Source organism: Sprattus sprattus, assembly GCF_963457725.1.
Source record: "Sprattus sprattus genome assembly, chromosome: 3".
In the NCBI taxonomy this organism is placed as follows: domain Eukaryota; kingdom Metazoa; phylum Chordata; class Actinopteri; order Clupeiformes; family Clupeidae; genus Sprattus; species Sprattus sprattus.
The window spans coordinates 11991956-12019264 of NC_137922.1; the positions used below are offsets into that span (position 1 = coordinate 11991956).

At 44.4% G+C, this 27309-nt stretch overlaps 1 protein-coding gene across 2 annotated transcripts in view; it reads left to right on the top strand.

Annotated features, from left to right (window-relative positions):
* Positions 1-215: 215 nt before the first annotated feature.
* Positions 216-27309, top strand: part of ly75 (lymphocyte antigen 75) — a 30900-nt gene continuing 3806 nt past the window's right edge. Inside the window, exons 1-29 of one of the 2 annotated variants that reach the window (XM_080833902.1) lie at positions 216-377; positions 2762-3145; positions 5970-6158; positions 7065-7220; positions 7916-8029; positions 8751-8882; positions 9471-9659; positions 9906-10063; positions 10397-10498; positions 10944-11032; positions 11602-11759; positions 13165-13361; positions 14438-14580; positions 15326-15407; positions 15737-15808; positions 16511-16634; positions 18176-18211; positions 18486-18655; positions 19457-19524; positions 19748-19824; positions 20310-20446; positions 20724-20829; positions 23542-23699; positions 23999-24122; positions 24456-24691; positions 24995-25157; positions 26207-26368; positions 26847-26969; positions 27070-27255. In XM_080833902.1, the coding sequence (XP_080690028.1) occupies positions 275-377; positions 2762-3145; positions 5970-6158; positions 7065-7220; positions 7916-8029; positions 8751-8882; positions 9471-9659; positions 9906-10063; positions 10397-10498; positions 10944-11032; positions 11602-11759; positions 13165-13361; positions 14438-14580; positions 15326-15407; positions 15737-15808; positions 16511-16634; positions 18176-18211; positions 18486-18655; positions 19457-19524; positions 19748-19824; positions 20310-20446; positions 20724-20829; positions 23542-23699; positions 23999-24122; positions 24456-24691; positions 24995-25157; positions 26207-26368; positions 26847-26969; positions 27070-27255 (4138 nt within the window). In that variant the 5' untranslated portion in view covers positions 216-274. The remainder of the gene's footprint in view (positions 378-2761; positions 3146-5969; positions 6159-7064; positions 7221-7915; positions 8030-8750; positions 8883-9470; positions 9660-9905; positions 10064-10396; positions 10499-10943; positions 11033-11601; positions 11760-13164; positions 13362-14437; positions 14581-15325; positions 15408-15736; positions 15809-16510; positions 16635-18175; positions 18212-18485; positions 18656-19456; positions 19525-19747; positions 19825-20309; positions 20447-20723; positions 20830-23541; positions 23700-23998; positions 24123-24455; positions 24692-24994; positions 25158-26206; positions 26369-26846; positions 26970-27069; positions 27256-27309) is intronic. The other variant, XM_080833903.1, reaches the window with a different exon arrangement.

A 27309-nucleotide genomic window follows, 5' to 3' on the forward strand; every position in this document is an offset into this window, starting at 1 on the left:
AGTTCACTTGCTTTCACGCAGAGAAAAACTCGACTACATGACTTGAGGCTTGGGGAAATCTATTTCTGAATTTTTGGGCGTGTGCACTGCCACTGTTACGTGTCTGACAGCTGACGAATCGCGGACACGCATTTACAAGTGCTGTAAGCGAAACTGAATTGTTTCTAAAGGTGCCAACAACTTACACGTAGGTTAAATTCTCGTTGACAGGTTATCGAAGTGGAGCACACTCCTTAAATGCGTAGCTGGACTGTAACTTCTTATTGACTCAATTATGAGTTGGAACATACAAGCTAAAGTATTCACTGTGCTATTCACTGCGTTTCTTAGTGGACATATCAGTTATTTGGGATATTGTGCACCAAGTGGGAATTTAGGTAAGTAAAGCGGTCTGAAAAGTTCGTATTTACCGTATTCAAATCTTAATATAACAATAACAATATAACAATGGAGCGAATCCAAACCAACCGGAAAATTTGTCTCATTGCGCGTGTGTGGATGCTACATTGTTTTGTTATGAGCGCTTTGTATACGCCTCTGATAGCATAGGCTACTCCATTTTAAACTTAGGCAGGCACATGAGAAATAAGTAAAGTCATCGCAGTTAAGATTCATAGTTAGTCTAACAGAGTTCGCCTCTCATTTTATGTTTGGTGTCTGTGTGCATCCGTGGTCATGACGCTACATTTCTGTGTAACGTTTTAAAAGCTAGATAGAAATGCGACCGATACGGCCCAGTTGCTGCTCATTTACGATTATGACATTTACTCAGCTAAGAACAAAGGCTGGGCGACGATAACAGAAAAGTTGTGCATTATGTTGAATAGTGTTGAGTTATTGCCCCTGTTTGGTTTAAAGATTGTTCAATTTAAAGGAATCTACACCATGTCCTCTATTGAACCCCGTGGATCAAAACTGTCATGTGCTCTTTTAGAATGTGCCTGAATAGTATGAAGCAGCTGATCCCACAGCTTAATCCTATTTCTGTGTAATTTAGTTACTTTGTTTGTTTTGAAAGGGGCCGGGGCAGTCCTTACATTTCCAAATCACTTAGGATATTTCTCACCATAAGTCTTCCAATAGAAAGAGAATAATGGCTGTTTGGGTTTTTGGAAATCAACCCCCACCAAAAAAAGTGGTTTCTTACTGTAGGGCCCTATGATTCCCGCGATGGCGAAAACGTGGACGGAATCACGGATTTTAGGGAAACTGAAATCACAGTTATACGCGGAATTCGCAACATGTACGAATAAAAGGACGGGAGAGAATTAGCCTCCATTCGATAGGGTAATAGGCAACATGTTTGCCTGCGTGAGTACAAGCACGTCAAAGATTTTGCCAAAGTTAATGAAACAACATCTCTGTAGATCATCCCCTCGCGTTAGGTGGTTTTAAATTATATAATTTGCCACATTGTCGGCGAAACGCAGTTAATAAGGTCACTCGTTGTAGACTGACACAGGAGACTAAAACTAGGCATTCGTGCAGCATCTGAATATTCTTAGAACAACTTTCAAACCCACAATTTACATGTACACCATCATAACACAAGTGGCCTACTGACTCAGTACAGGTCTTGTAACCGGAAACAGGAAATTAATCTCCCCTTAAATACGTTTCCATTTTTTTTTTCGTTCTATGAAATTAAATAGACAATGATAGTAAATTAAACAGTATTTGTAGTGTTCGGGGTTATACTAACAATGCTACCCTACACTACCTTCCCTATTCCAACATAGGTATATCACCTAGCCTGATTAAAATGTGTGTGTAAAAGCACAGTAGACAACGTCCTGAATGCATTTTTTGTTTGAGCATATGATTTGTTGATAATCAAATAGCTTAAACGAAACTAGAGAAAAATACGGAATTGCATAGGGCCCAATTTCATATTCATATCCAATTCATGTCATATTTCTAGTCATCTTGGCTCTGCTTGTGAATCATTTTATTTACACATAATGTGTGCATAGTTGCTTTAGTGATACTAAGGCACACTGGTATCAACCTTATCGTTGCAAACATCCTCTACATGTGTCAGGGATGCTGTTTGCAACGTGGGTATTGATTCTCTTGCTTTCTGGCTCACTGATTCGGATTGTTTTGTCACTGTGGCTATAACTGACTGCAATAGCCTTATAAAACTTGACCTGCTGTGTGACATACTTCTGCAGCTGACGAATCAGATCTGAATTGTTGTTATAAATAAGTCCCCACGTCGTGGACTCAGTTTGCCTTACCTTTGAAAGTTCATGATTGTTGCATGCCAGTGTCAACAAACAGAGCCATGATAGCAACCACACAATGAGAAACTGTGTCCACAGTCTGGTAGCACTTTTCCAAAGATTGCTTTGCACTCCATGGTGGAAGATGTCGAGAAGGACAGTTTAATCTATCTATATATATATATATTTTTTTTACAGATATTAGGCTAAAGCATGCTATATCTTCCATTGACGTCATTGACTGAGCTGGTTCATATTTTCTGGCACAGCAACATCTATCAGTTGGCCAGGTTGACCTTTATGTCAGCCTTTAGCTCTTAGGCAACCGTCTGGCATTAGAGTTTTTTCTATAAGTGTGGTCATAGCACTCTTTTTTTTTGTTAATATAGGCTACTAATTCTGTGTGTCTGACGTGGTCGCTTCACAGTTGCTGTCCATACCGCAACGCTTATACCTCTGTTTTCATCTGTTACTTCTCCTAATAGCACGTACATCTGATCAACCAGCAACCCTAACCAGCTTTGTCTCATCCATAGGTGACGATGCTTTCACCATCCAGCATGTGAACACTAGTCAGTGTCTCGTGGTTAGTGCGGAAGCACAGTCCCTCAGTCTGGCTAACTGCACAACGTCAGTGGGCCCAGGCAAGTTGTGGAAGTGGGGCTCCAACCACCGGCTCTTCCATGTTGGCTCGTCGCGTTGCCTGGGCCTGGAGGTGCACACCAAGACGCTGGCCCTGTCGAATTGCGACTCCACGGGGACCATGCTGAAGTGGCTGTGCGTGGGCCAGGCCATCTACACCGACTACGAGATGGGACTGACGACCGCTGCTGGGGCGGCCGTTGTGGCCAAACGGAAGCCTGCCGATGCCTGGAGAAAAGGAGGCTCGGAGGAGAACATCTGCCAGCAGCCATACAAGAGTAAGGCTTATAACACACACACACACACTCACTTGTACACACATACACATGTTTGCGCAAACACTTCCAAGCCTAGTGACAGCACAAAACAGAAGAAAAAACATCAATGAACAGAAACATTTACATTTGCTGCTGCAGAGACAATAATGCATGAACACAGTAAGAATTTGTGCATATACTGCGATGATTCAGTGCATTGGAATATCTATTGTTCTAACTTTGAGACAAGCTAGAAAAAAAACATAAACATAAACTCATCCAATTGATGACGCACACATGGGCACTCTGACCTGCAATCTGGATGTTTTTGGATTTCTTTTGCTGCTATGACACCTCAACCAGGACCTTGGCTCATGCCTTCATGTTATGACTTGCTTATCCATTCCACTCTGACCATGAGACCAGTCAGTACACAATGCGATGAGATATGCAGACTATGAGATATGTACCCTGTGAAGGCAGTCAGTGTCCTAATGTGACCTTTATTCATCACTGCTCAGACTGGCAAGAAAAACTTGATATATTTCTTCCGTTTCACGAGTGCTGGAGCAAGTGTTGACTGTTGGGAAATGTATACACCGGCATGGTTGGAAGAGACCACAGTTTAGTTTTGTTTTCTTGTTGTCGTTAGGGGTTGGGCATCGCAGAGGCGTCAAAAGTCCCTGCAAGACCCAACGTTGAGCTCACTCCCTGATACTTTCGCTTTCTTCCCTGGGGCCTCTGCTATTTTGGGCAGGTCTTTTGGGGGGAAAAAGAGGACCCAGCTGCCCTCAGGGTGCCAGGAATCTGTCAGGCAGTTCGAAGAATTATGGAAATTTATGGAGCAAAAGAAAATGGTGCAATCAAATTCCCAGGGCATGGTGCTTTCAGAAGGGGAGGCAATACAAAAAACACAAACAGGTCTTTGGCATCAGAGAAGCCTGACTGTTGATTTATTGATGGTAATCCTAGCTAGATGAGTGCCTGCTTTTTCAGTAGCTGTCTAAACTGTGAAGGGACACTATTATTCCAGAATGGTCTCTACCCAAGCTATTTTTGGCTGATTGCTGTCGATATTCCAGTGTGATATTTGCTGTGAAAAGTAGTTCCTCGCTCTAAACTTTGTCTACAGCAGAGTCTTCCCAGTAAAGTGTCTGTACCCGTCTCTCCCTGTTGTGTCTTGGTCGCTTACAAACCTACTACTCCTCTGGCTCTCTGATAATGCTCTTTTCCAGGGGACTAATTTAGCTCCAAAACCTGTCTGTCTTGCTCCTAGTTTCACCGGCCTCAAATTAAAGTGAACATGTGTCTGTGTTTGTGTCTGTGTCTGTGTCTGTGTCTGTGTCTGTGTTGCCGTGTGTTTATTGCAGATCATTTTAAATGTTTCTGTGATTATCATGACGACTTTTTACATATACAAGTGTGTGAATATTGATGTGTTTTACATGTCAACAGTTCCTAGACCCCTATTTAGTTCCTGTCGATTGAATGCGTTACTGGCTATAAATAAACACAGTCTGTATTTTACCTGATCTACAGGACATGAGGGTAGATGAGTCCAACTTCCACTGATGAAGGGACATGACGCGTTTGTTCTCTGTCTGATTGTGGGTTTCCTCTGGATGCCCTGTGAGTTTTGACGGCAGTTTACAAGGTTTTTTGTCCCTCAAGTGTTGTATTTGGCACAGGAACTAAAGTTTCTTCTAAAGGCAGTGTTGCCACCCAGTTCCTTCATGATGCCCTAACTCTTGCACACTGCCTGCGTTTTTGGTGTGCGTGTGGCAGCTGCATTTCAACGTTTTGAAAATTGATTTGTTCTCTGTCTGATTGTGGGTTTCCTCTGGATGCCCTGTTAGTTTTGACGGTTTCTTGTCCCTCAAGTGTTATGCACATTTTTGGCACAGGAACTAAAATTTCTTCTAAAGGCAGTGTTGCCACCCAGTTCCTTCATGATGCCCTAACTCTTGCACACTGCCTGCTTTGCCTGCGTTGCGTGCGTGCGTGTGGCAGCTGCATTTCCGGTTGTATATCATTGCAAGGCCCACGTTAACAGACTAGAGCGCGACACCTGTCTCAGGTGCGGCCCGAGTCACGCTGTTTTCACGAGTCGTGTAAAGTATTGCTGTGAGGTAAGCGGTGATAGGTGAAAAATCACCCTAGTTAGTTCAGGACTCCGGAGCTGCATGAAAGTATATTTATTAGACAAACAAACAACAACAATTGCAATTGGGCTCCCCTTCCAGCCGAGGCTGACAGTGAAGCCCTGATAAACTCTTCGCACAAAGTTTATATAGTCAGAAGTTTAGCTTTGAGCAGGGATGATCACGTGGTGGATTTCTGGCTTTGGGAAGAGTTTAATCTACCGAATGCTTACTAAACATTGCTGATTGGTTAAGGGAACTCCCATGATTTTAAACCTCAAGATAAGCACCCGCCCATCTCGGAAACCAAAATGCATTGGGTTGGCCCGGACTGAAAGACGGAATGAAATGGAGTCACAGGCTGGTAATGGCCAGGCTAGCTTTGTACCTGTTCTCTGCACAAATTGAGTCTAATCTAATCTAATCTAAGGGCATCCTGGCTATTAGATGGATGGATTAAATTCCTCTGCAGCAAGTTAAACAGTGCAACAACATGAGGCCTTGATGTGATTTTATTTAGTACGGGGTTTATAGGGTTTATTGTATATGGTTTGTGGGGTACCACATAGGCCAACAGCACTAGGCAACTTTGTTCATCCACATACAGTTGATTAGACCCCTGCAAGGTAGAACCCAGCGAGAGTCTCACTGTCAATCCTAATTCTCCTTCTGTATGTCAAATCTATTTCCCTTTTCTAATTCAGCAATACATACTAAAGATGGCAATGCTTTGGGTTCTCCCTGTGTCTTTCCATTCAACTATAACGGAACCTGGCACCATGGCTGCCTCCCGGGACAACCTGACCTAGAGAATCTTCCGGAGGAATTGAGCTGGTGCTCCTCCACCATGAACTTTGAGCAGCAGGGGAAGTGGGGCTTCTGCCTCCAGAATGGTGAGTGACTAAGTTGCCATTTTGTTTGTTGTAAGTGTAGTTTAAAAACATACCCTAATATACGTATATATTTCATACAGACACATATAGACACTCAAACAATTGTCATAAACTCATATGTAAATGTATCTGTGTGTATGATGTAGACACACTGTGTGTGTGTGTGTGTGTTTATTTAAAATGTTGTTTTTTAGTTTTTTTTTCCCTGGTTTTTGGAAAGCATTGTTATTTCTGCCCTGAGATATCTTATCCACTGTGGCAGCACACGGTGACCGTGTAAGACGCACACCGATTAAGTGTTTACAAAAGAAGAGCATAAGGACTTCACTGACACCCCGACGTAATAGAACCTCCAATGCGAGCTCAAAGCTGTCAGCATTCCTGAGGAGGAGGTCACGTAGGACAGCAGAAGGGAGGGGAGGGGAGGGGAGAGGAGAGAAGAGGAGCAGAAGAAGAGGAGAAGAGAGAGGGCGGAGGAGTGTTTATGGAAAGTTAGAGGCGATGACTGATCTTTCTCAGGGAGTCGGGGGATGGAAGTGCCTGCTGTTCAGTGCAGGGTGCATTCCACCCATATGATTTCACTCGCATGAGTCTCGCACTCACCAAAACAAAGCCACAAGACCTTTGTCAGCAGATAGAAGAGAGGAGAACGGCACAGGGGAACTGAAAGCCAGCGATGACAAAACAACACACACTCACACACACAAATATTTTGTCATCCATATTTTGTCAAATATTTTGGCATCACAGCCCTGTGTGTGAAAGGCAGATGTACCATGTAGGCCATCAGACAGAAACACAAACACATACACACACATACACACATACACACACTGCACACATACACACTGGTTGTGTAGGCTGGTTGTGTTCTATGCTCTGATTGTGAAGTCTGTGCCCTGACAGTGGAAGGCTGCCACACTCTCTGGGAGAGCTCCACGAATGGACACTGCTACCAGACTGTTGCTACGGCAGCTGTCACCTGGCACGAGGCGAGGGACTCTTGCCGGAGTCAGGGGGGAGACCTGCTGAGTGTGTCCAGTGTGGCAGAGCTGAAAGCCTGTGAGTCTCTCTCTGTCACTCACTCACTCACTCGCGTAACCCCTCCCCACACACACTGACTAACCTATACTCGCTCCAACTCACATGCACACACACACACCTGTACACTTGTAAACATTGATTGGCTTAAATGCACATGCACACATACACACACACACACACACACACATTCTCACTCAAGCAAGGAAAAACATACAAACACGAATAAGTGTTCATACATACAGACATTAGCTTAGGATAACACACACAGGTAGGTACCCACACACATATAAACATGTGTATCGATTCACAAAGATACTCTCACAACACAGACACACAAACTCGCATAAACTGAATCATAAGAACACGTGCCAATAACATGTGAGTTAACATCTGAAAAACCATGGTTTCGCATTTCACAAATTGTTTCACAGAAAGAGGAAATTAAGTTGCACGATTATATGCTTGACTTTACTGAAGATAAATGGCCAGGTTGTTGGAACATCTGCTGCATTGCTTAATATATTTTAGTACCTTAGCTATTATTAGTACTGTAACAAGGGGTTCATCTCTGAAGACTCAAGGCCTCCCAAATGACCACCGTTCAAAATAAATGTCTTTAGGATTTTGTAGAATGTATTTCATATTATAGCTAATTTAGTCACCCCTTTTCCCCTCCTTACCACCCCCATTTTCCTCTCACCTTCCTATGTCAGTGGAGGCAATGAACCTCCCTGACAGGCTGTGGATCGGACTGAACCAAATGGACTGGGCAGAGGGGTGGCAGTGGTCTGATGGATCTCCACTGTATGTGGTAAATTGGGCATCAGGTGGGTCTAATTCCAGATATCAACATTTGGCCTTATAAAACCTCTGTCTGATAAAGCAGCCATCTTGCCTTGGTGTGACACACTAACACAAAGAAGCCACTGTTGTGAATAAGGTCAAGGCTGTACACAGCGTGTGTGTAAGTGTGTGTGCGTGTGTGTGTGTGTGTGTGTGTGTGTGTGTGGGTGTGTGTGTGTGTCTCTGTGTGTGTGTGTGTGTGTGTGTCTCTGTGTGTGTGTGTGTGTGTGTGTGTGTGTGTGTGTGTGTGTGTGTTTGTCTCTCTGTGTGTGTGTGTGTAGGGCCTGTTGTTGAGATTGAATAACAAGTCAACTACTTGAATGGTCTCTTTTGTGGAAGAGTAGACATAGCCAGATGACCCACTATTTGTTTCTGTTTGTATGCGTGAATGTGTATGTGTTTGTGTCTGTCCGTATGCTTTCCCCATCTCTGTGTGTTAATGCATCGTTGTGTCTTTGTGTCAAGTCATTTTATTGTGTCTCCCAGGGGAGAAATTTGTTTGGATCTGGGTAATAGCTGCATCACATCAGTACGAAATAACATACAACATACAACCAGTTCATCACATGGGCAAGACAAATCACAGATACGAAAACGAAAACGATGTGTGTGCTCTTCTGTATGTGTGTGTGTGTGTGTGTGTGTGTGTGTATATATTTGTGTATTTGAATCTGTGTGTGCGCGCTTTCCTGCTTTGCCAAGCAGACATGCCCACCCCACTCGGTCTGGGCGAGTTGGACTGTGGTGTGTTGACTTCTGGGAAGAACTATGAGAATGCCATGTGCGAGAGGAAGCTGCCGTACATCTGCAAGAAGTCCGACAGCACCAAGCCTACAGGTGAGCGAGAGAATGAAAGAAAGAAAGAAGGAAGGAAGGAAGGAAAGAAAGAAAGAAAGAAAGAACACAGAGTTTACACCAAACAGGGGGGGTTAATGAGACTACCAGATATGTTGCCCAACCCTCCTCCTGATGATACTGCTCTGTCCACTGACCTTATCTTTCAGGTCAGCACGAGTTTTTATTGTCATCATGCAGATGTAATTCCGATTCCGCTCATAAAAAAAAAGATCTGGGTTAATCATCTACAGACCCAGCTCCCTTCCTAAAGATGGCATTAGCTCAATGGTTTGGGCTATATGAATGCAGCTGCTAGTTTGGGACTAGACATTCTGAAGGGTCTCGATCTCAGTGTCCTGCCCCTTCTAAGAGGATTGTTGGGGTGATGCTGCTGGCCACTATAGTTAAGTGAATGCAGCCGGATGCGGTTTAGATGCTGTCATCTCAGTTTCCAGTAGGAGACAGAACTGGCTATGCTTAACCAACTAGATTGGAAGCATTTCTTTTTGTACAGCCAGGATGTTTTCGTGGAGCATCGGTGTAACATTTCAACTGGACTTTTGTTTGGTCTGCTGCGTGTCTCTGTAGAGAGGACGGTGTACAAGTCCACAGAGTGTGAGGACGGCTGGTTCCCGTGGGACGGCCGCTGTATCAGGCATTTCATGGAGACCCTGAGCCAGTCCCTGGCTCAGCAGTCCTGTGCCAGCAACAATGCCAGCCTGCTCAGCATCCACAGCCTGGAGGACATGCTCATGTTCAATGACAAACTCCCATCAGGTGTGAAAAACACACACTCACACACACACACATACAGTACATACAGATAATCTTTCTGTCAGTGACATTACAGACTAGTATCTATGTGTGTGTGTGATCATCTTTTAACAGACAGCTTGTGTGTGTGCGTGTGTGTTTTGTGTGTGTGTGTGTGTGTGTGTTTGTGCGTGTGTGTGTGTGTGTGTGTGTGTGTGTGTGTGTGTGTGTGTGTGTGTGTGTGTGTGTGTGTGTGTGTGTGTTCTGCAGTAGCTGTAGATATGTGGACAGGTTTAACGGGCGGTGACATCCCTCTGGTCTTTGAGTGGCAGGATGGCTCTAACGTCACCTATACACACTGGGCCAAAGGCAGCCCACACATCAAGCCAGACACCCGATTGCCAACCTGCGTGCGCTTCACTGGCGAGGTATGTGTGTGTGTGTGTGTGTGTGTGTGTGTGTGTGTGTGTGTGTGTGTGTGTGTGTGTGTGTGTGTGTGTGTGTGTGTGTTGTATTTCTTTTTTTATAAACTGTTAACTCTTTGATCAAATGTTTGAATATGGAGCCACAAAGCAAATGAATGACATAACGAATGATACATTAGTGTTTTATTTCCATTAGTGTTTTATTTCTGTCTGGTGAGTGGCATATGTTGATGTCTATCCGATCCAGGGTGCTGGGCAGTATTTTTTTGATGGGTGAGTTTGGTTGAACCCTGCTGTTGTTACCATCAGACTCTCTTTCTCTGTGTCTCACCCCAGAACCATGAGTGGGTTGTGACCGGCTGTGACGAGAATATGTCTTACCTGTGCGCAAAGGAGGGCGTGGTGAACACGAGTGTGCACGATGAGGGCTGTACTGAGGTGAGCTTCTTCTCTCACACTCACACTCACTTTCTTTGTCCCTCTCTCTCTCTCTCTTTCTCTTTGCTGGAGTCACCTAGCCTGATACCCCCACAGCCTCTTCTCTCTCACTCATAATCACTTTCTCTGTCCCTTTCTCTCTCTCTCTTTCTCTATCTCTCTCTCTCTCTCTCTTTACTGGAGTCACCTAGCCTGATACCCCCACAGCCTCTTCTCTCTCACACATAATCACTTTCTCTGTCCCTTTCTCTCTCTCTCTCTTTCTCTCTCTCTCTCTCTCTCTCTCTCTTTACTGGAGTCACCTAGCCTGATACCCCCACATTCAATACAAAAATCCATATGCTTTTTCTTTAGTTTTGACTTACAAATACACATTCAGCGATATAGTCTCTGAATTTCTTTTTACCTCTGTCCCCCCTCTGCTTTCTGGCTTGCCCTGTCCCAGGGCTGGAGAAGACACGGTAATGCCTGCTACCGGGTTGACGTCAAACCTGTGTCCTTCAAGCACAGCTGCAATCTCACCATCAATGACAGGTCAGCTCAACATTCAGCACGCCTTGCTGATGCTACCCCATGACTCACAGAATCTACAGAGAGAGTCACATAATTTAAAGCTATTTCAAATGACAGCCCCTCTAGATAAGTGTTCCATTTAAATGCATTAGCTAGTTCTATTTGCTTTTCCTGAGTGCTCTTGTGGGTGCTGTTTAGTCTGGGTTCTGTTTAGGGTTTTAAATATGTTCTTTTAAGAGGAAAGTTGGAAAGTTCTGAGATTCTTGGAATACCACAATGTTGGTAAGGCTAGAGTGATACACAGATGTCTTTGCATCAAACATTTGGCATAAAGTGTGTTCAGTCATCTTCATCTTTGAAGAATCCTGAGTGCATTAATGCATTTTAGGATGAAAAGCTTAACTTTTTATCCAAACTTAATCAAGTATTTGTATTCATTGTTATAACCAAAGCATTAAATCCTCTGGTCTGTTCTTGTGTTCCCCATGTTGAGTTGTGTCCTAAACCCAAATGAAGTAGCTTGTTTTACCACACACACGCACACACACACGCACACACACACACTCTCATCTGATCCTCTGTCTGTGCAGGTTTGAGAAGGTCTTCATTAACCGGCTCCTGAGGGAACAGCTGGGCTCTAAGACCCAGTACTTCTGGACGGGCCTGCAGGACATTAAGGGCAATGGGGAGTTCAGCTGGACCAACGGAGAGAACGTCACCCTCACCAACTGGGGGTATGGAGAACCAGGTACTCTCTCTCTCACACACACACACACACACACACAGACATGCAACCACTCATTCACACAGACATGATTCGTATACATTACTAGCATTATTGATGAATTGTTTTTTGCCTCAGATTTGGTTTGTAAAGTACCTTGTGTTGTTAGACTTGGCAAGTGATAAATAAATTGTTGTTTTTGTAGTTGGTGGTGGTGATGTTGTTGGTTCATTCATATTATTAATCTTTGGTTTGTTGTACATGTAAGAAATTCACATCATTGGTAACATCAGTGCTACAAGACAATCTTCTTGTCCGTTTTAAGCCTCTTTTGCTTTTGCTACTAGTGCTCATTGTGAGTTAATTCCTGGTTCCACAAAATGATCTAGGATGTGGGTCTGCTTTCATGTGGTACAGCATCACGGACTGCTGCTGTTGCACAGTTAGACGGCTGTATTCTCAACATTCTGTTTCATGTACTGGAAATGTTACCTTTAGCTAAGGGGTCTATTCAACAGATTGTGTTTGATATGAGACCTCACTGGGAAAATCATATTGTGTTTTCTAATGAGAGCATTAGCTGCTGGTGGTGGATGTGGTGGTGATGGTCGTGGTGGTGGTCATATATCACACATCTATGCCAAATGCACACACCGTTGGTTTGGCTGGTATGGTGTGGTGTTTAAGAGACAAAATAGGTACCAGGGTCAATGGGACAGTCATGATGGAGGGGATTCCTTCATAGGTGGAGGCTATGCGCTAAATAATACAAATATTTTGTATGCAAATTGAAACAAGGTCAGCGTTTAGTTTAAATAGAGCCTTGTGTAGTCTGTGTACATGTATGTGTTAGGCCGCTTCTTCTTTTTGTTTTGTTTTGTTTTGTTATGTCGTGATTTGGTTTTCATTCTCTTGTAATGGAGTTTGACTGCTGTCGGAGCTGTGACACTATGTGACCAAAGAGTAGCCAAGCAAAATGGAAATGGTTATTTTGGCAGGCCCAACAAAAACCCTGTGCAAAATAAACACGTTTTCTGTGTGTGTTCCCTTAGTGTTTTTGCCTGAGATCAGAGTGTTGTTAAATGGGGAGCGCGTCCCTCAGGGCTTTTGCTTTGAGAACACTGTGGCCTTTGATAGGAACGACTCGCCACTAAGAGGACCCCCACAGCCCTTGTGTATATTTGTGCTTCCGTTACGTATATTGTTTATTATGGTATGGTTAATTCTACTGTGTGTGTGTTTGTGTGTGTCGGGGTTGTGGATGGGTGGGGCCATGGGGTGTTTTTTGTGGTTTGTTGTTGTATAAAACCTGACTCTACTTTATTTTTACGTTAACTATATTTCTATATTTTAAGCCATTGTTGATTTGCCCTCCATCTGTCTGTGTGTGTGTGTGTGTGTGTGTGTGTGTGTGTGTGTGTGTGTGTAGGCAGTGCCGGTGGCTGTGCCGTGATGTCCACCAGCAGGCCACTGGGGAAGTGGTTCACTAGGAACTGCAGTCTGTTTGAGGCGGGCACCATCTGTAAGAAATACCTGACGCCCCCGCCGCCACCACCCAAGCAGAACCTCACAGCACCCTGCCCCAATGGGTGGTTCTCCAAAGAAGGCATACCCTACTGCTACAAGGTGCAGCAAGCGTGTGTGTGTGTGTGTGTTTGGGGGTTGGGGGTTTTGAGAAACGGAGAGTATGAAGGGTGTTGCAAGAGGGTGACTAAGAGTGTAACTGCATAATGCTCGCTTTGACAACTGTTTTGTGGCTTGTATTGTGCTGTCCATAGGTCATTGTAGGACATAAGACTTTGTCTGTCTGTCTGTGTGTTTGAGATAGAGCGAGATAGAGAAAGAGAGAGAGAGCAAGCGAGAGCAAGCAACAGAGACATTAGGAATAAGTGTAATTGTGGTCCCTTTTGCAACTGCTTATGGTGCTCAGGGAGGGGGACCAGCAGGGTAGCATCCGGAGATGTGTGTGTGTGTGTAACATTCACCTGTACAGTGGAAAGAGTGAGGGATGTGTGTGTAACATTCACCTGTACAGTAGAAAGAGTGAGGGATGTGTGTGTAACATTCACCTGTACAGTAGAAAGAGTGGGGGATGTGTGTGTAACATTAAGCTGTACAGTGGAAAGAGTGAGGGATGTGTGTGTAACATTCAGCTGTACAGTAGAAAGAGTGAGGGATGTGTGTGTAACATTAAGCTGTACAGTGGAAAGAGTGAGGGATGTGTGTGTAACATTCAGCTGTACAGTAGAAAGAGTGAGGGATGTGTGTGTAACATTAAGCTGTACAGTGGAAAGAGTGAGGGATGTGTGTGTAACATTAAGCTGTACAGTGGAAAGAGTGAGGGATGTGTGTGTAACATTCAGCTGTACAATGGAAAGAGTGAGGGATGTGTGTGTAACATTCACCTGTACAGTGGAAAGAGTGAGGGATGTGTGTGTAACATTCAGCTGTACAGTAGAAAGAGTGAGGGATGTGTGTGTAACATTCAGCTGTACAGTAGAAAGAGTGAGGGATGTGTGTGTAACATTAAGCTGTACAGTAGAAAGAGTGGAAACCTTGAACCTTTTGAAACTAACTCTCTGTCTCGCTCTCGGTCTCGCTCTCTCTCCCTCTGGAGCTGTTTTTGTGTGTTTGTGTGTGTGTGTGTGTGTGTGTGTGTGTGTGTGTGTGTGTGTGTGTGTGTGTGTGTGTGTGTGTGACAGGTGTTTCATGAGGAGCGTTTGACTAGGAAGCGCACGTGGGCAGAGGCGGAGGGATTCTGCCACTCACTGGGAGCTCACCTGCCCAGCTTTGGAAATGTGGACGAGATGACTGCACTACACTATGTCATGAGGGACGTCATCAGGTACACAGGCGCACACACACACACACACACACACACACACACACACAGACATACAATACATCGAGCAACTGTTGTTCAGAGTTAAGTAATACAAATGTACAAGTACCAATCAACTATTCAAGGTGTCTTGAAAACCAGGATTTCAGACAAATGTCCCTTTTCACCAAGCAAAGATCCACTGCAGGTGAATCAGTAGACACAGTCACATACGTACATATCAATATGCATTTATGTTTACATTTCTCTCTCTCTCTCACTCACTCTTTTTTCTTTCCAATCTTTGTCCCCCCCTACCCCTCCCTCCCTTCCTCCCCTCCCCTCTCTCTCTCTTTCTCTTGCTGCCTGCAAAACTTTCGCCCCACACTGATGTAGAAATCTCCTCTAGTCATTACAACACATCACAACAACATCAACCTTGCCACAGCAGACTGTGTCCATGCCCCAGGTTGGCATTGCACCCTGTGATGAATGGGCAGGATGTGACTCAACCCTGCAGATGCATTCTCATTTATTGACTCCGACTCGTTTGGTTGCGAAATACAATCCCTCTTGACGAGAAGGGCTCCAGACTGGCTTTATGACCATAACCAGATCAGATATCAGTCGATTTTCTTTTTCCTGTTCCTGCTGCATGGAAAAAGAAACTCGCATCATTGCTGGTCAGGCACATAAGACCAGTCCCGAAATGACTCCAAGGCGGGAACCTTGAGATGTTTTTAAGTCGGGGCTCTTTGTTCTCTTGCAGTGATGACCGGTACTTCTGGGTCGGGATGAACCGCAGGAACCCAAACAATGACAATGCCTGGGAGTGGAGCGATGGCAGGCCCGTAAGTGTGTGGGCATCGTCTGATCAGGGGTTTGGGTCTAAACAGGGACCATCTTTGTTGTGGTCTCCCTACCACAGTCCAGTCTATTGCATTTAGATATATCCTGCTTCTGTCATTGTGTCCATTTTGTAGTCTGTATTTGGGCTAAAATACCACTGTGATACTTGACAGGGTCATTACACCGGCCTGTTTTGGCTTGTTTACTATACAAAGCTTAAATAATGTTTGTGTGTGTGTGTGTGTGTGTGTGTGTGTGTTTGTGTGTGTGTGTGTGTGTGTGTGTGTGTGTGTGTGTGTGTGTGTGTGTGTGTGTGTGTGTGTGTTTTCAGATGTCTACTTCCATCTTCCCAATGGAAGTTCATGAGGATGACGAGTATAATCGTGACTGCACTGCCTTCAAGGTGAGTTTCCATTTCCTTTGCCCCCTATACAATACACAGACACACACACAAGCGCACACACATCCAGTCTCAAGCACTATCCCACTCCATAGTGTGAATAAGTTGCAGAGAGAGTGGAGACCAGGAGGTTCATGGGAAATCTGTCCTGGGAGTGAGCAGCTCTGCTCTGCTCTGCTCTGCTCTGACTCTCCCCTGATCCCACACTAGGAGTGGGAAAAGAACACGGGACCACCAGGAACATTCAGAAGAAAACCCAAAGTCCACTGGTTTTCTGCAGAGATAAAACAAAGATAAAACCATAGATGAATCACAAAGAAGTGTAGTGAAACAGAATCACACAGTTTCTACATAGTTTATATACACAGTATATAGTTTTTTTTTAAATTTGTGCTTTATTAAGTGTGCGGGGTCAGATGTGGAACACACCATACAAAGCCTCTCAGTCAGTCTCTTCATAGACTTAATAGAGTGATTGCAGAAGGCTCCTATGATACGTGTTATTTATGGAATACATAGAAATGACATTTGATCGGTGTCCATGTTGTACCTGTTTCTCTGCAGTGTAGAGTGTCTCTAGCAGTCGAAATGTAAGCTAACAGTTGGTTGGTGTGTGTGGACACTCCCGTGTACCTTTCCCTCTGTGAGAAAAGGGAAGAACACACGTTTATTTAGTGGTATGTTGTTGTTGTATCTATCCCCCAGTCGTTGCGTGGCAGCTTCCACCTTCTGTTCTTCTTCCTGCTGCATGACCTCCCGCCCCGGCCCTTCTACGCCACGCCCTTCCACTGCGACGCCCAGCTGGAGTGGGCCTGTCAGATCCCCAGAGGTACACACACACACACACACACTCACACTCACACTCACACTCACACTCACACTCACACTCACACTCACACTCACACTCACACTCACACTCACACTCACACTCACACTCACACTCACACTCACACTCACACTCACACTCACACTCACACTCACACTCACACTCACACTCACACACAGACACAGACACAGACACAGACACACATACATACACATACACGTACACTCACATACACACAACCAACACTAAGCTATCTCGCACCTTTTTTTTCTTCTATTCTTAGGTTTATGGTGTCCTTTGGCTTTCAATTCACTCCTTCAATTCACTCCTTTTTATTCGCGCTCAAGTCCTTATTCATGCTGCTAGCATAATGCAAACACCATTTCATTTTTATAATACACGACCACACCTGATGTATACACAACCATACAAAATCAACATAATCTACTGACGCAATCTAGAGGATTGTTTGTTTAAGGCCTTGATGGTGGATGGAGGGGAGCCCGTGGCTTATGTTATGTCCTAGTGACTTTTGACTTTTCACAAGGTTTAATGACTGATATCAGCATGCCTGACATAGGCTATGCCTCTTTGCCTTGAACCACTTAAGATGCTTTGAAAACATCTAAATCTTACTTTGTTTTCTTAATAGCTGCATACTTCTAAAAAGATTTGATATTTGGCACAGTTTCACTAAGAGTCGTGTGTGTGTGTGTGTGTGTGTGTGTGTGTGTCAGGTTCATTAACAGCTGTGTCATGTATGAGTGTGTGTGTGGGTCAGGTTCATTAAACAGCTGTGTCGTGTGTGTGTGCGTGTGTGTGTGTGTGTGCGTGTGTGTTTGTGTGGGTCAGGTTCATTAAACAGCTGTGTCGTGTGTGTGTGTGTGTGTGTGGGGGGGGTGGGGGCAGGCTCATTATCAGCTCAGTCTAATCAGCACTGCTAGGGCAGCTAGTCCAGGGTGGGGCACCACAAAAAAAAAAAAAAGTTAAAACGTTGTGAGGGGTGTAATGTACGACAGGTGAAGAAGGGTAGTCCATCCTCCATCGAAGCCTTTAACTTTGCTACCTTTTCCATAAAGACATCTATACCTTGGTAACAACTAGTCTATCCACTACGCATTTTGCCTGCATTGACTGAAATTAGTTGTCATGTGTGCACACGGTTCGTATCGTATGTGCATCAGCATGCAATACATGAGGTCTACATGAGGAGATGAGCTTGTCATTCTGACAATCACAACACTAGGCTAAACTGACAACCTTCTCTTCCAGACCGGCATTGTATTGAGTCCTTAGATAGGGTACAGTTATAAAAACGATTATATAATTAGAGGTTGTGGGTGAACCAGTTATGGCATTCAATTGATTAAGATAAATACACACATTCAGTCATCCACACACACACTCAGACACACTTCCACACACACACACACACACACACTTCCACACACATACACTCATGGCACATATACTTGCTAGCAGCACAAAAACCAAACAATTGCTGAATGCTAATGTTGTTTATTTACTCTATTTCAAACCAATAGGTACCACTCCATTACAGCCGATTTGGTATAACCCAGGTAAGACTCGTGATCCTCCCGACCAGATCCTTATACTTTTGACTGAATGATGTAATAATAGCTGTAATAATAAAAGGAAAAGTGATGATGGCCTTTTCGCACTTAAGAAATAAAAGTAGTTTGATCTGTCGTGCACTCTTTTTTGAGAAGTGTCACTCAAGTGAAAACGCTGAAGTGTGCGTGTGCGTGTGCGTGTGCGTGTGTGCGTGTGTGTGTGTGTGGTGTGTGTGGTGTGTGTGTGTGTGTGTGTGTGTGTGTGTGTGTGTGTGTTCAGGGGGCCACCATGACACATCGGTGTTTGTCGACGGACAGGAGTTCTGGTTTGTGACCAACCCCCAGCTTTCGTACGAGGAGGCGACCATGTACTGCTCCAGCAACAACAGCCGCCTGGCCGTGCCCGTCAACATCAACTCAGCCAGGACCATGCAGGAGGAAATCCAAAAGGTATCTCTCTCTCTCTCTCTCTCTCTCTCTCTCTCTCTATCTCTCTCTCTCTCTCTCTCCCGTCTTTCCTACAGACAGACATGTGGCACACCCGAATGGGAGTTGAGTGGGATGTCATCTCTGTGGGGTAAAGAATAAGTGGATCATTAGTTTGTTTATTGTAAGAGATGTCTGGGCTTTTTGAGCTTTTGAAGGGCTGGTTGGGAAAATTGTAGTAATTGAGGTATTCTCATCTTGTGGCCTCATGTATAAGGTAAAAAAAAAGAGGGAGGTGTGTTTGGTGAACTTTTGATTGGGCATAGCAAAAATGGCCATCGTTTACAGGTCAAAGGATACAGGTAATTTGGAAGATGGAAAAAAAATCAAGATATTGGAGAGTGGTTGAACAGATCCTATAAAGGTTTTTAGGGGCATGGTGGCAGGTTGAATCCGAATTGAATAGGCTAACTATAAGTTGGTTAGTGAAATAGTGGGTTTATGGGGTTGGGGGGGTATAGTGGGGCATCATTTAAGGAGGCATTGATGTATAGGTTTGAATACTGGTTCAGAAATTAGTGTTAAAGTCTCTCTCAAATTCTCTAGTCTTTCTTTCTTTTCCTTTATCTCTTTTCATTATCTTTTGCGGTGTGTCAATGCCTTCCTCTGTTTGCTTTTGTATGCTGTAGTACTTTTCTTATACCTACACCTAAAATAATAATAATACTATGACTATAGTTGAATCGAATCGAATCTACCAAGCCATAAAAGTGTGAGAGTCTGTGAGTATATATTCCTACCCTTGTGCTACCTTGTGTCTTTCAGCATTCTCAAACTAAATACATACATTGGTGGGCTGACTTGAGGGATCCAGGGCCCTATGTACCGCTACCGTGAGTCTGCTTCATTTATCACTTTACCACACAAAGTTTTGAGATGCCTGTGTCTGCTTCATTTATCACTTTACCACACAGAGTTTGGAGATGCCTGTGTCTCAAAATGGACGTCAAGTACTGATTTTGATAATGTAGCTTTTCAATAAAAGTGACACGAAATTGAGACACTAAAATACAATTACAATACCCTACATATCTCACGCCTTTTTCTCTGTTTTAGATTCACGCAGTTACATTTTTATCACTCATCGTTTTTGGGCCGGTGTCCATCACTCAGTCAGGAGTCAATGATCCCAGGTAACGGCATCTTCTCTTCTCCAGCTCATATTGCTGTTAGCACAGCAAACACTCTGCACTTACATAAGCTTAATATGGAGCACAAGCAGGCTTACTCAATATTGATTTTTCCATGCTGTCAGTTTGTTAGCCTTACAAATAAATGAGACGTGCTACTCCTACTACTCAGTAAGTTCTACTACTGTGAAACAGCAGGTTGTGAAATATGTGGGTTTCCTGTAACCGTAGCAGCAACGTGCTTTAATACATCTTTGGTTGCAGCACGGTTTCATTGCACCCTCATATGTTCCCATGTAGGGACATATTTTACATCTGTGTGAGGCTTGTGATGAGGAAGTGGTCTGCTTAAATCGATTGCACAGTAGACTAGCAAAGCCATGTAGTCCTAAGCAGTTTTACATTTGTGTGTGTGTGTGTGTGTGTGTGTGTGAGTCCTTTCCTCTTTCTTTAACCGTTTTTTTACTCCACCTCTTCTTCTCTGTCAGAATATAAGGAGTTCTGCTCAGCGAAGCTGCCGTTTGTGTGTGAGGTGCTGAACGTGACTGCAGCAGAGAAGCAGCCAATAGGGCCACACCCTAAAGGCCTGCCCTGTGACGGAGGCTCCATTGCCTTCAGAGACAAGGTCTGACACACTCACTCTCTCACTCACACTCACTCTCTCACACACACACACACACACACACACATACATAACAAATGCAGTATACCTCTGCCCAACCCAAACAAACAAAAAAAAAAACATGCAAATAGTTACAGCACTTCACATACGTAAACAATAACTATTATTTTAACCCATTGCTTTCTCTCCGAATGTTCTTGAACCTGTGTAGCTTAGTGCAATACAAATGTTTCAGGTTGATTTACAATCCCCATTTTCCATGTGTTTGTATCCTTTGCAGTGCTACACTCTGATCCCGCCTGTGGACATCACCTTTCAGAAGGCCACTGAGATCTGTCAAGCCCACAGAGCCCAGCTCATCACCATCAGAGACCAGGTGGAGCAAGGTGATCCACACCCCCTTCTACCTGCACAGACATCCATCTATACATCATCCACACCTCCTTCTCCCTGCACAGACATCCATCTATACATCATCCACACCTCCTTCTCCCTGCACAGACATCCATCTATACATCATCCACACCTCCTTCTGTCTGCACAGACATCCATCTATACATCATCCACACCTCCTTCTGTCTGCACAGACATCCATCTATACATCATCCACACCTCCTTTTGTCTGCACATACATCCATCTATACATCATCCACACCTCCTTTTGTCTGCACAGACATCCATCTATACATCATCCACACCTCCTTCTGTCTGCACAGACATCCATCTATACATCATCCACACCTCCTTTTGTCTGCACAGACATCCATCTATACATCATCCACACCTCCTTCTGTCTGCACAGACATCCATCTATACATCATCCACACCTCCTTCTGTCTGCACAGACATCCATCTATACATCATCCACACCTCCTTCTGTCTGCACAGACATCCATCTATACATCATCCACACCTCCTTCTCCCTGCACAGACATCCATCTACAGCCGCGGAAAAAATTAAGAGACCACTTCAAAATTATCAGTTTCTCTGGTTTTACTATTTATTGGTATGTGTTAAAGTAAAATGTAAATTTTAGTTTTATTCTATAACCTACTGGCAACATTCCTACCAAATTTCAAATAAAAATATTGTCATTTAGATCATTTATTTGCAGAAAAATGACAATTGGTCAAAATAGCAAAATTGATGCAGTGTCTTCAGATCTCGAATAATGCAAAGAAAACAAGCTCATATTCATATATTTAAACTACACAATACTAATGCTTACACTTAGGAAGAGTTCAGAAATCAATATTTGGTGGAATAACCTTAATTTAAAATCACAACTTTCATGTGTCTTGGCATGCTCTCCACCAGTCTTTCACATTGCCGTTGGGTGACTTTATGCTACTCCTGGCGCAAGAATTCAAGCAGCTCGGCTTCTTTTCATGGCTTGTGACCATCCATCTTCCTCTTGATCACATTTCAGAGGTTTTTTATGGGATTCAGGTCTCGAAATTGGGCTGGCCATGACAGGGTCCTGATCTGGTGGTACTCCATCCACACCTTTACTGGCCTGGCTGTGTGGCATGGAGCATTGCCCTGCTGGAAAAAACACTTCTCAGAGTTGGGGAACATTGTCAGAGCAAAAGGAAGCAAGTTTTTCTTCCGGGACAACGTTGTACTTTGCCTGGCTGAGGTTTGTAAAAGACCATAAGGATTGAAAAAGCGGACTGGAGGTTCTTCTAAGTTCGTCTTCTCTGATGAGTCCGATTTCACAGTAGGTGCAAGACTCTCTGGCTTGTAGGCCTCTCCAGGTCTCCGTCTAACCATCAGACGACCATGTGTTGGGCAAAGCTGAAAATTGGACTCATCAGAGAAGACGAACTAGAAGACCCCCCAGTCCGCTTTTTTCAATCCTTATGGTCTTTTACAAACCTCAGCCAGGCAAAGTACAACGTTGTCCCGGAAGAAAAACTTGCTTCCTTTAGCTCTGACAATGTTCCCCAACTCTGAGAAATGTTTTTTCCAGCAGGGCAATGCTCCATGCCACACAGCCAGGCCAGTAAAGGTGTGGATGGAGTACCACCAGATCAGGACCCTGTCATGGCCAGCCCAATTTCGAGACCTGAATCCCATCAAAAACCTCTGAAATGTGATCAAGAGGAAGATGGATGGTCACAAGCCATGAAAAGAAGCCGAGCTGCTTGAATTCTTGCGCCAGGAGTAGCATAAAGTCACCCAACGGCAATGTGAAAGACTGGTGGAGAGCATGCCAAGACACATGAAAGTTGTGATTTTAAATCAAGGTTTTTCCACCAAATATTGATTTCTGAACTCTTCCTAAGTGTAAGCATTAGTATTGTGTAGTTTAAAAATGAATATGAGCTTGTTTTCTTTGCATTATTCGAGATCTGAAGACACTGCATCTTTTTTGCTATTTTGACCAATTGTCATTTTTCTGCAAATAAATGATCTAAATGACAATATTTTTATTTGAAATTTGGTAGGAAAGTTGCCAGTAGGTTATAGAATAAAACAAAAATGTACATTTTACTTTAACACATACCAATAAATAGTAAAACCAGAGAAACTGATAATTTTGAAGTGGTCTCTTAATTTTTTCCGCGGCTGTATACATCATCCACACCTCCTTCTCCCTGCACAGACATCCATCTATATATCGTCTTCTCTTTCCACTGTTATCAGTTGCTTTCTAGTTCATCTTCTCAGACTGACTCGCTCACTTTCTAACTCATTGACTTATTCACTCATTCACTCACTCTCACTCATTCACTCACTCTCTTGATCCTGTCGCTCACTCACTTACCCATTTTGTCATCCACTCATTTTCACCCATGCATTAAATTGACTGACTCCTTTTTCTCAGTCATGTAATCAATCATTCAGTCTCTCATTCATTCACTGTCACTCGCTCACTCATCTGATCAGCTCACTCATCTTATCTGTCATTCCTTCACTCAGTTATACATACTTATTACTTATTCACTTAGCCACCGGCATCCACTCACCCTCTCATTCCCTTCGTCTGGCCAGACCTCTCTCTGTGTTTTTTTAAACTCAGTGTTTTTGTGCTCTCTCTCTCTTTCTTTCTTTCTTTCTTTCTTTCTTTCTCTCTCTCTCTCTCTCTCCTCAGACTTCATCAACACCCTCCTGCCCTCCATCCCTGCCCTGAGGACATGGATCGGCCTCAAGCTCAATTCCCAAGCGATGCTGTGGGAGGACGACACGCCCGTCACCTACCTCAACTTCCACCCGCTGGTGCACGGGCAGTACCGGCGCATACACGTCAATGCAAGTGCCACTCTCTCTTTCTCTGTTTTCTCTCTTTCTCTCTTTCTCTCTTTCTCTCTCTCTCTCTGTCTCTGTCCAGCTGTTTTCCCTTCTCATTTTTAGCTGATCGAATTTAGGAAAGCTGTGTGCATAAGGGTACATTCATTTTCCACTGAAGCTTGAACATCTCAACAGATACTTCTGGATTTTCAGAAACACTTGCAGAAATATCAATATCCAAAATGGATACATGAATGCACAGTCTTCTGACATCGAGATAAGGCTTACGTCTGTGTAATGTGCCCTTGCCTGTCTCACAGGGCCCAGAGGCTCCAAAGCTGTGTGCCTACATCTTCAGAGATCCAGACTCAGACACCCTGGGCACCTGGGACTACACGTCCTGCACTGACTTCCAGAACGTCTCCATTTGCCAGCACTATGCAGGTATCCGTCCTGCTTGTACACTCCTTCCTTTCGCTTGCAATCCATCTCCTTTGTATCTCTCTCTCTGTCCATCTCTGTGACACCCATCGCTCTGTCTGTTCCAACATCTCTCCCTGTTCCGGGTTCAGTGTCTCTTGACCCCGGTACTCTTCACCTCTAAATACACCCATGCCCCCAGCCTGTTCTCAATTTGTCCAAGTAACAGTTCTGCATTGTGTTTTCCTCTTGTTGTTTTGACGAAAGCCTACCCCCCTCAGCTCTCATCATCACTCGTCTCTTGTCCTCACCTCTATCTCTCGTCAAGCCAAGCCTCAGTGCTCTTCTCTCCTCCAGATAAGCCTGAGGTGGCTGTCGTCTCGGACCAGCCTTTCCAGGTGCAGACCAGCCTTTCCAACCACACCTATCAGCTGGTGCATGGGGAGAACATGACGTGGTTCCACGCGCTGGAGCAGTGCAAGAACCAGGACATGGAGCTGGCTAGCGTGGCCGATGCATTCCAGCAGGCGGTGCTGACGGTCAACGTGAGCCGGCTGGGCAAGCCCCTCTGGATCGGCCTATTCAGTGAGGATGTACGGGAATTAGGAATAGGAAATGTATTTATGTATATATGAAGGGTGTCAGGGAGTTTACTTGACTACAGCAAATGTTTCTCAGCTTCAGTTTTTAAATCACTGTAAAGCTTCACTGTAAAAGTGATTTTTTTTCTGTGATCAGTGGTCCTTGAGCCTTTGTCAGCTTTCAAAAGCTACCAAATGTATATACATATGATTGATTGTATCTGGCATTTATTTAATTGTAGGTACTTGAAAACCAGTCTGCCAGTCCTGTACGTTTGTAGCACAGCTAGCCCTCTGTGTGTGTGTTTGTGGCAGGATGGGGAGCACTACCGCTGGACGGACCACAGTCACACGGTGTTCAGCCGCTGGTCAGAAGAGGTCACCGCTGGGCGCTGCGTCTATCTGGACACAGACGGCTTCTGGAAGGCCACTGAGTGTGGGCAGGGCCTGACCGGAGCTATCTGCCACATCCCCCATGGTAAGAGAGGCAGAGCAAGATCTTGGAGAGGGAAGGTCCCTCGGTCTTGATAGGGTTTCATATATAACTTTTGAGGCGAGCGGTACAGAGCTGTGCAGTGAGTAAGCCTCACTCCCCGGCGTGAAGGTTTCCTCAGGTGGTTTAAATGGCTTGGAAGCGTTCAAGTCAAGTTCCAAGAATAGAGCCACAAAGATAGCAAACAAGACAACCTGGTTTGTGAAAATAGACTGATGTCCAACTGGTTTAAAAAAGAACGGATGGTGCTGTTAGATTACATAGATTTCAGTCATATGCAATCACAGCAAGGTCCATTCTGTCAATATGCATCTAAGGCCTCACAGACGGGTGCAGGCCTGTTCCCCAACCATTTGGCCCCTGAGACATCAAATAGCTATTGTCCAGGGTCAGGAAGGAAGGAACAGCTGGAGATCAATGGTTGCCAGGACCCCAGACAGACACTTAATTAATTGAGACCTAATTGAGTCAGACCAAATTAGGTCATACTTCCTACTTTCATTTTGGTATTGTTTACATGTTAATTCCATACTATAAGAATCACAACCTTTTTGTAATGAGAAGAGGAAGAAGCAAGGAGACCGACTCCTCAACATGCAGACGTGCCTTGTGCATGCTTGTGTTGTACGGAGCTGATCGTGGCATGTGATTGAATAAACACATTCTTTCGCTAAGCCGTCTTCCACAAGTCTGTTATTCTGAACAAGCTAACTTGAACCAAGCGTGGGCATCCGAGGATTTTGCCGGAGGACAGCACAAGTTTTCATTTTAAAGCATAGGCTTTCAGTGCTATACCATATACAGAAAGTAACCTTTCCACATCTTTTATGTTCTCCATAGACATTTTCTCAGCACACAAAGACAAAACATCTTTTTACTGTCTAGTTAAACTGGACAAGTTGGCTTGCCCTTTGTTGGATCTTTCAAACGAATTATGTTCTACAAAGCTATCGCTGAAAAAAAAAAACAGAAACTGTTAGAGGTCACGAGGTCGAACGAGGTCAGTGTAGTAACCAATCTCTCCTGAATCCTAGAGGACATCATCACTCCAGAGCATGCGTCCATGAAATGCCCTCACAAGGGGAACGGCCCCAACTGGTTCCCCTACAAGAACAACTGCTACACCTTCCAGATGCTGCACTCCAGGTGGGACCACCATGACAACGGCCAGATCCAGAAGACCTGCCAGGAGCTGGGTGAGTCGGAGGTCTGCCCTGCACCGTACGGGGCGGTCTGGATGTTTTGAGGAGTGTTTGAAGTTTGCCAAATGATTGCTAATTACTCTGACTGTTGTGTTTGTTGATATTTGATATTGATATTTGACCATGGGAATTGTTTCCGGGGCACTTTTAAAAGGGTTGCCTGCGGTGTGGGTCTCACCACACCTCGGTTATGTGACCTAGGGTCAATGGATAATGGTATCTGATTTTTTACATGAAGGGACAGGTCAGACTTGGTGAACATGCCAACACTTGTTATTCAGATGCACACTGCTCTAAAACACTTGTGTACACACTGCATTATACAGTGAACTACCCAAATGTACACTTCATCACTCATCCTCTGAACAGACAATGCATACAATTGGAGAAATGCCTCTGAGGATGTGCAAGTATCGATGACTAGGTTAAGTATCTGTGTTGTGCAAGTCATCCATGTGTAATTCTCCTCCAGACCCAAAGGCGGCGCTGTTGACCATCAGGGACGAGGAGGAGAATGAGTTTCTGAGAAAGAAGCTAATGCCCCTGAAGTCCTTGGCCCAGTTTGTGTGGCTGGGTCTGCACAAAGATAATGACAGTGAGCTCCTTTCCTACCTCTCACTCAGCTGCACGTGCACTTTGAGCACGTTCTGTCTGCCTGAACATCACTGATCCGAGGCCTGCGTTTACCCCCACAGCCAAGCAGCTGAAGTGGTATGACGACACGTATGTGCAGTACTCCAACTGGAAGGGTGGCCGACCAGAGGTGGAGGGAGAGTTCCTTGCTGGCCTTAGCCTGGACGGGCGTTGGGATCTTTTCTCCGATAAACAGTACTTCCAGATCTTCAAGCAAAGGACTGTGGTTGCCTGCAAGATTGAGCAAAGTGAGTCCAGTGTTTCTTCTTTTTCCTAAGCTTAGGCAACCCAAACCTACTATC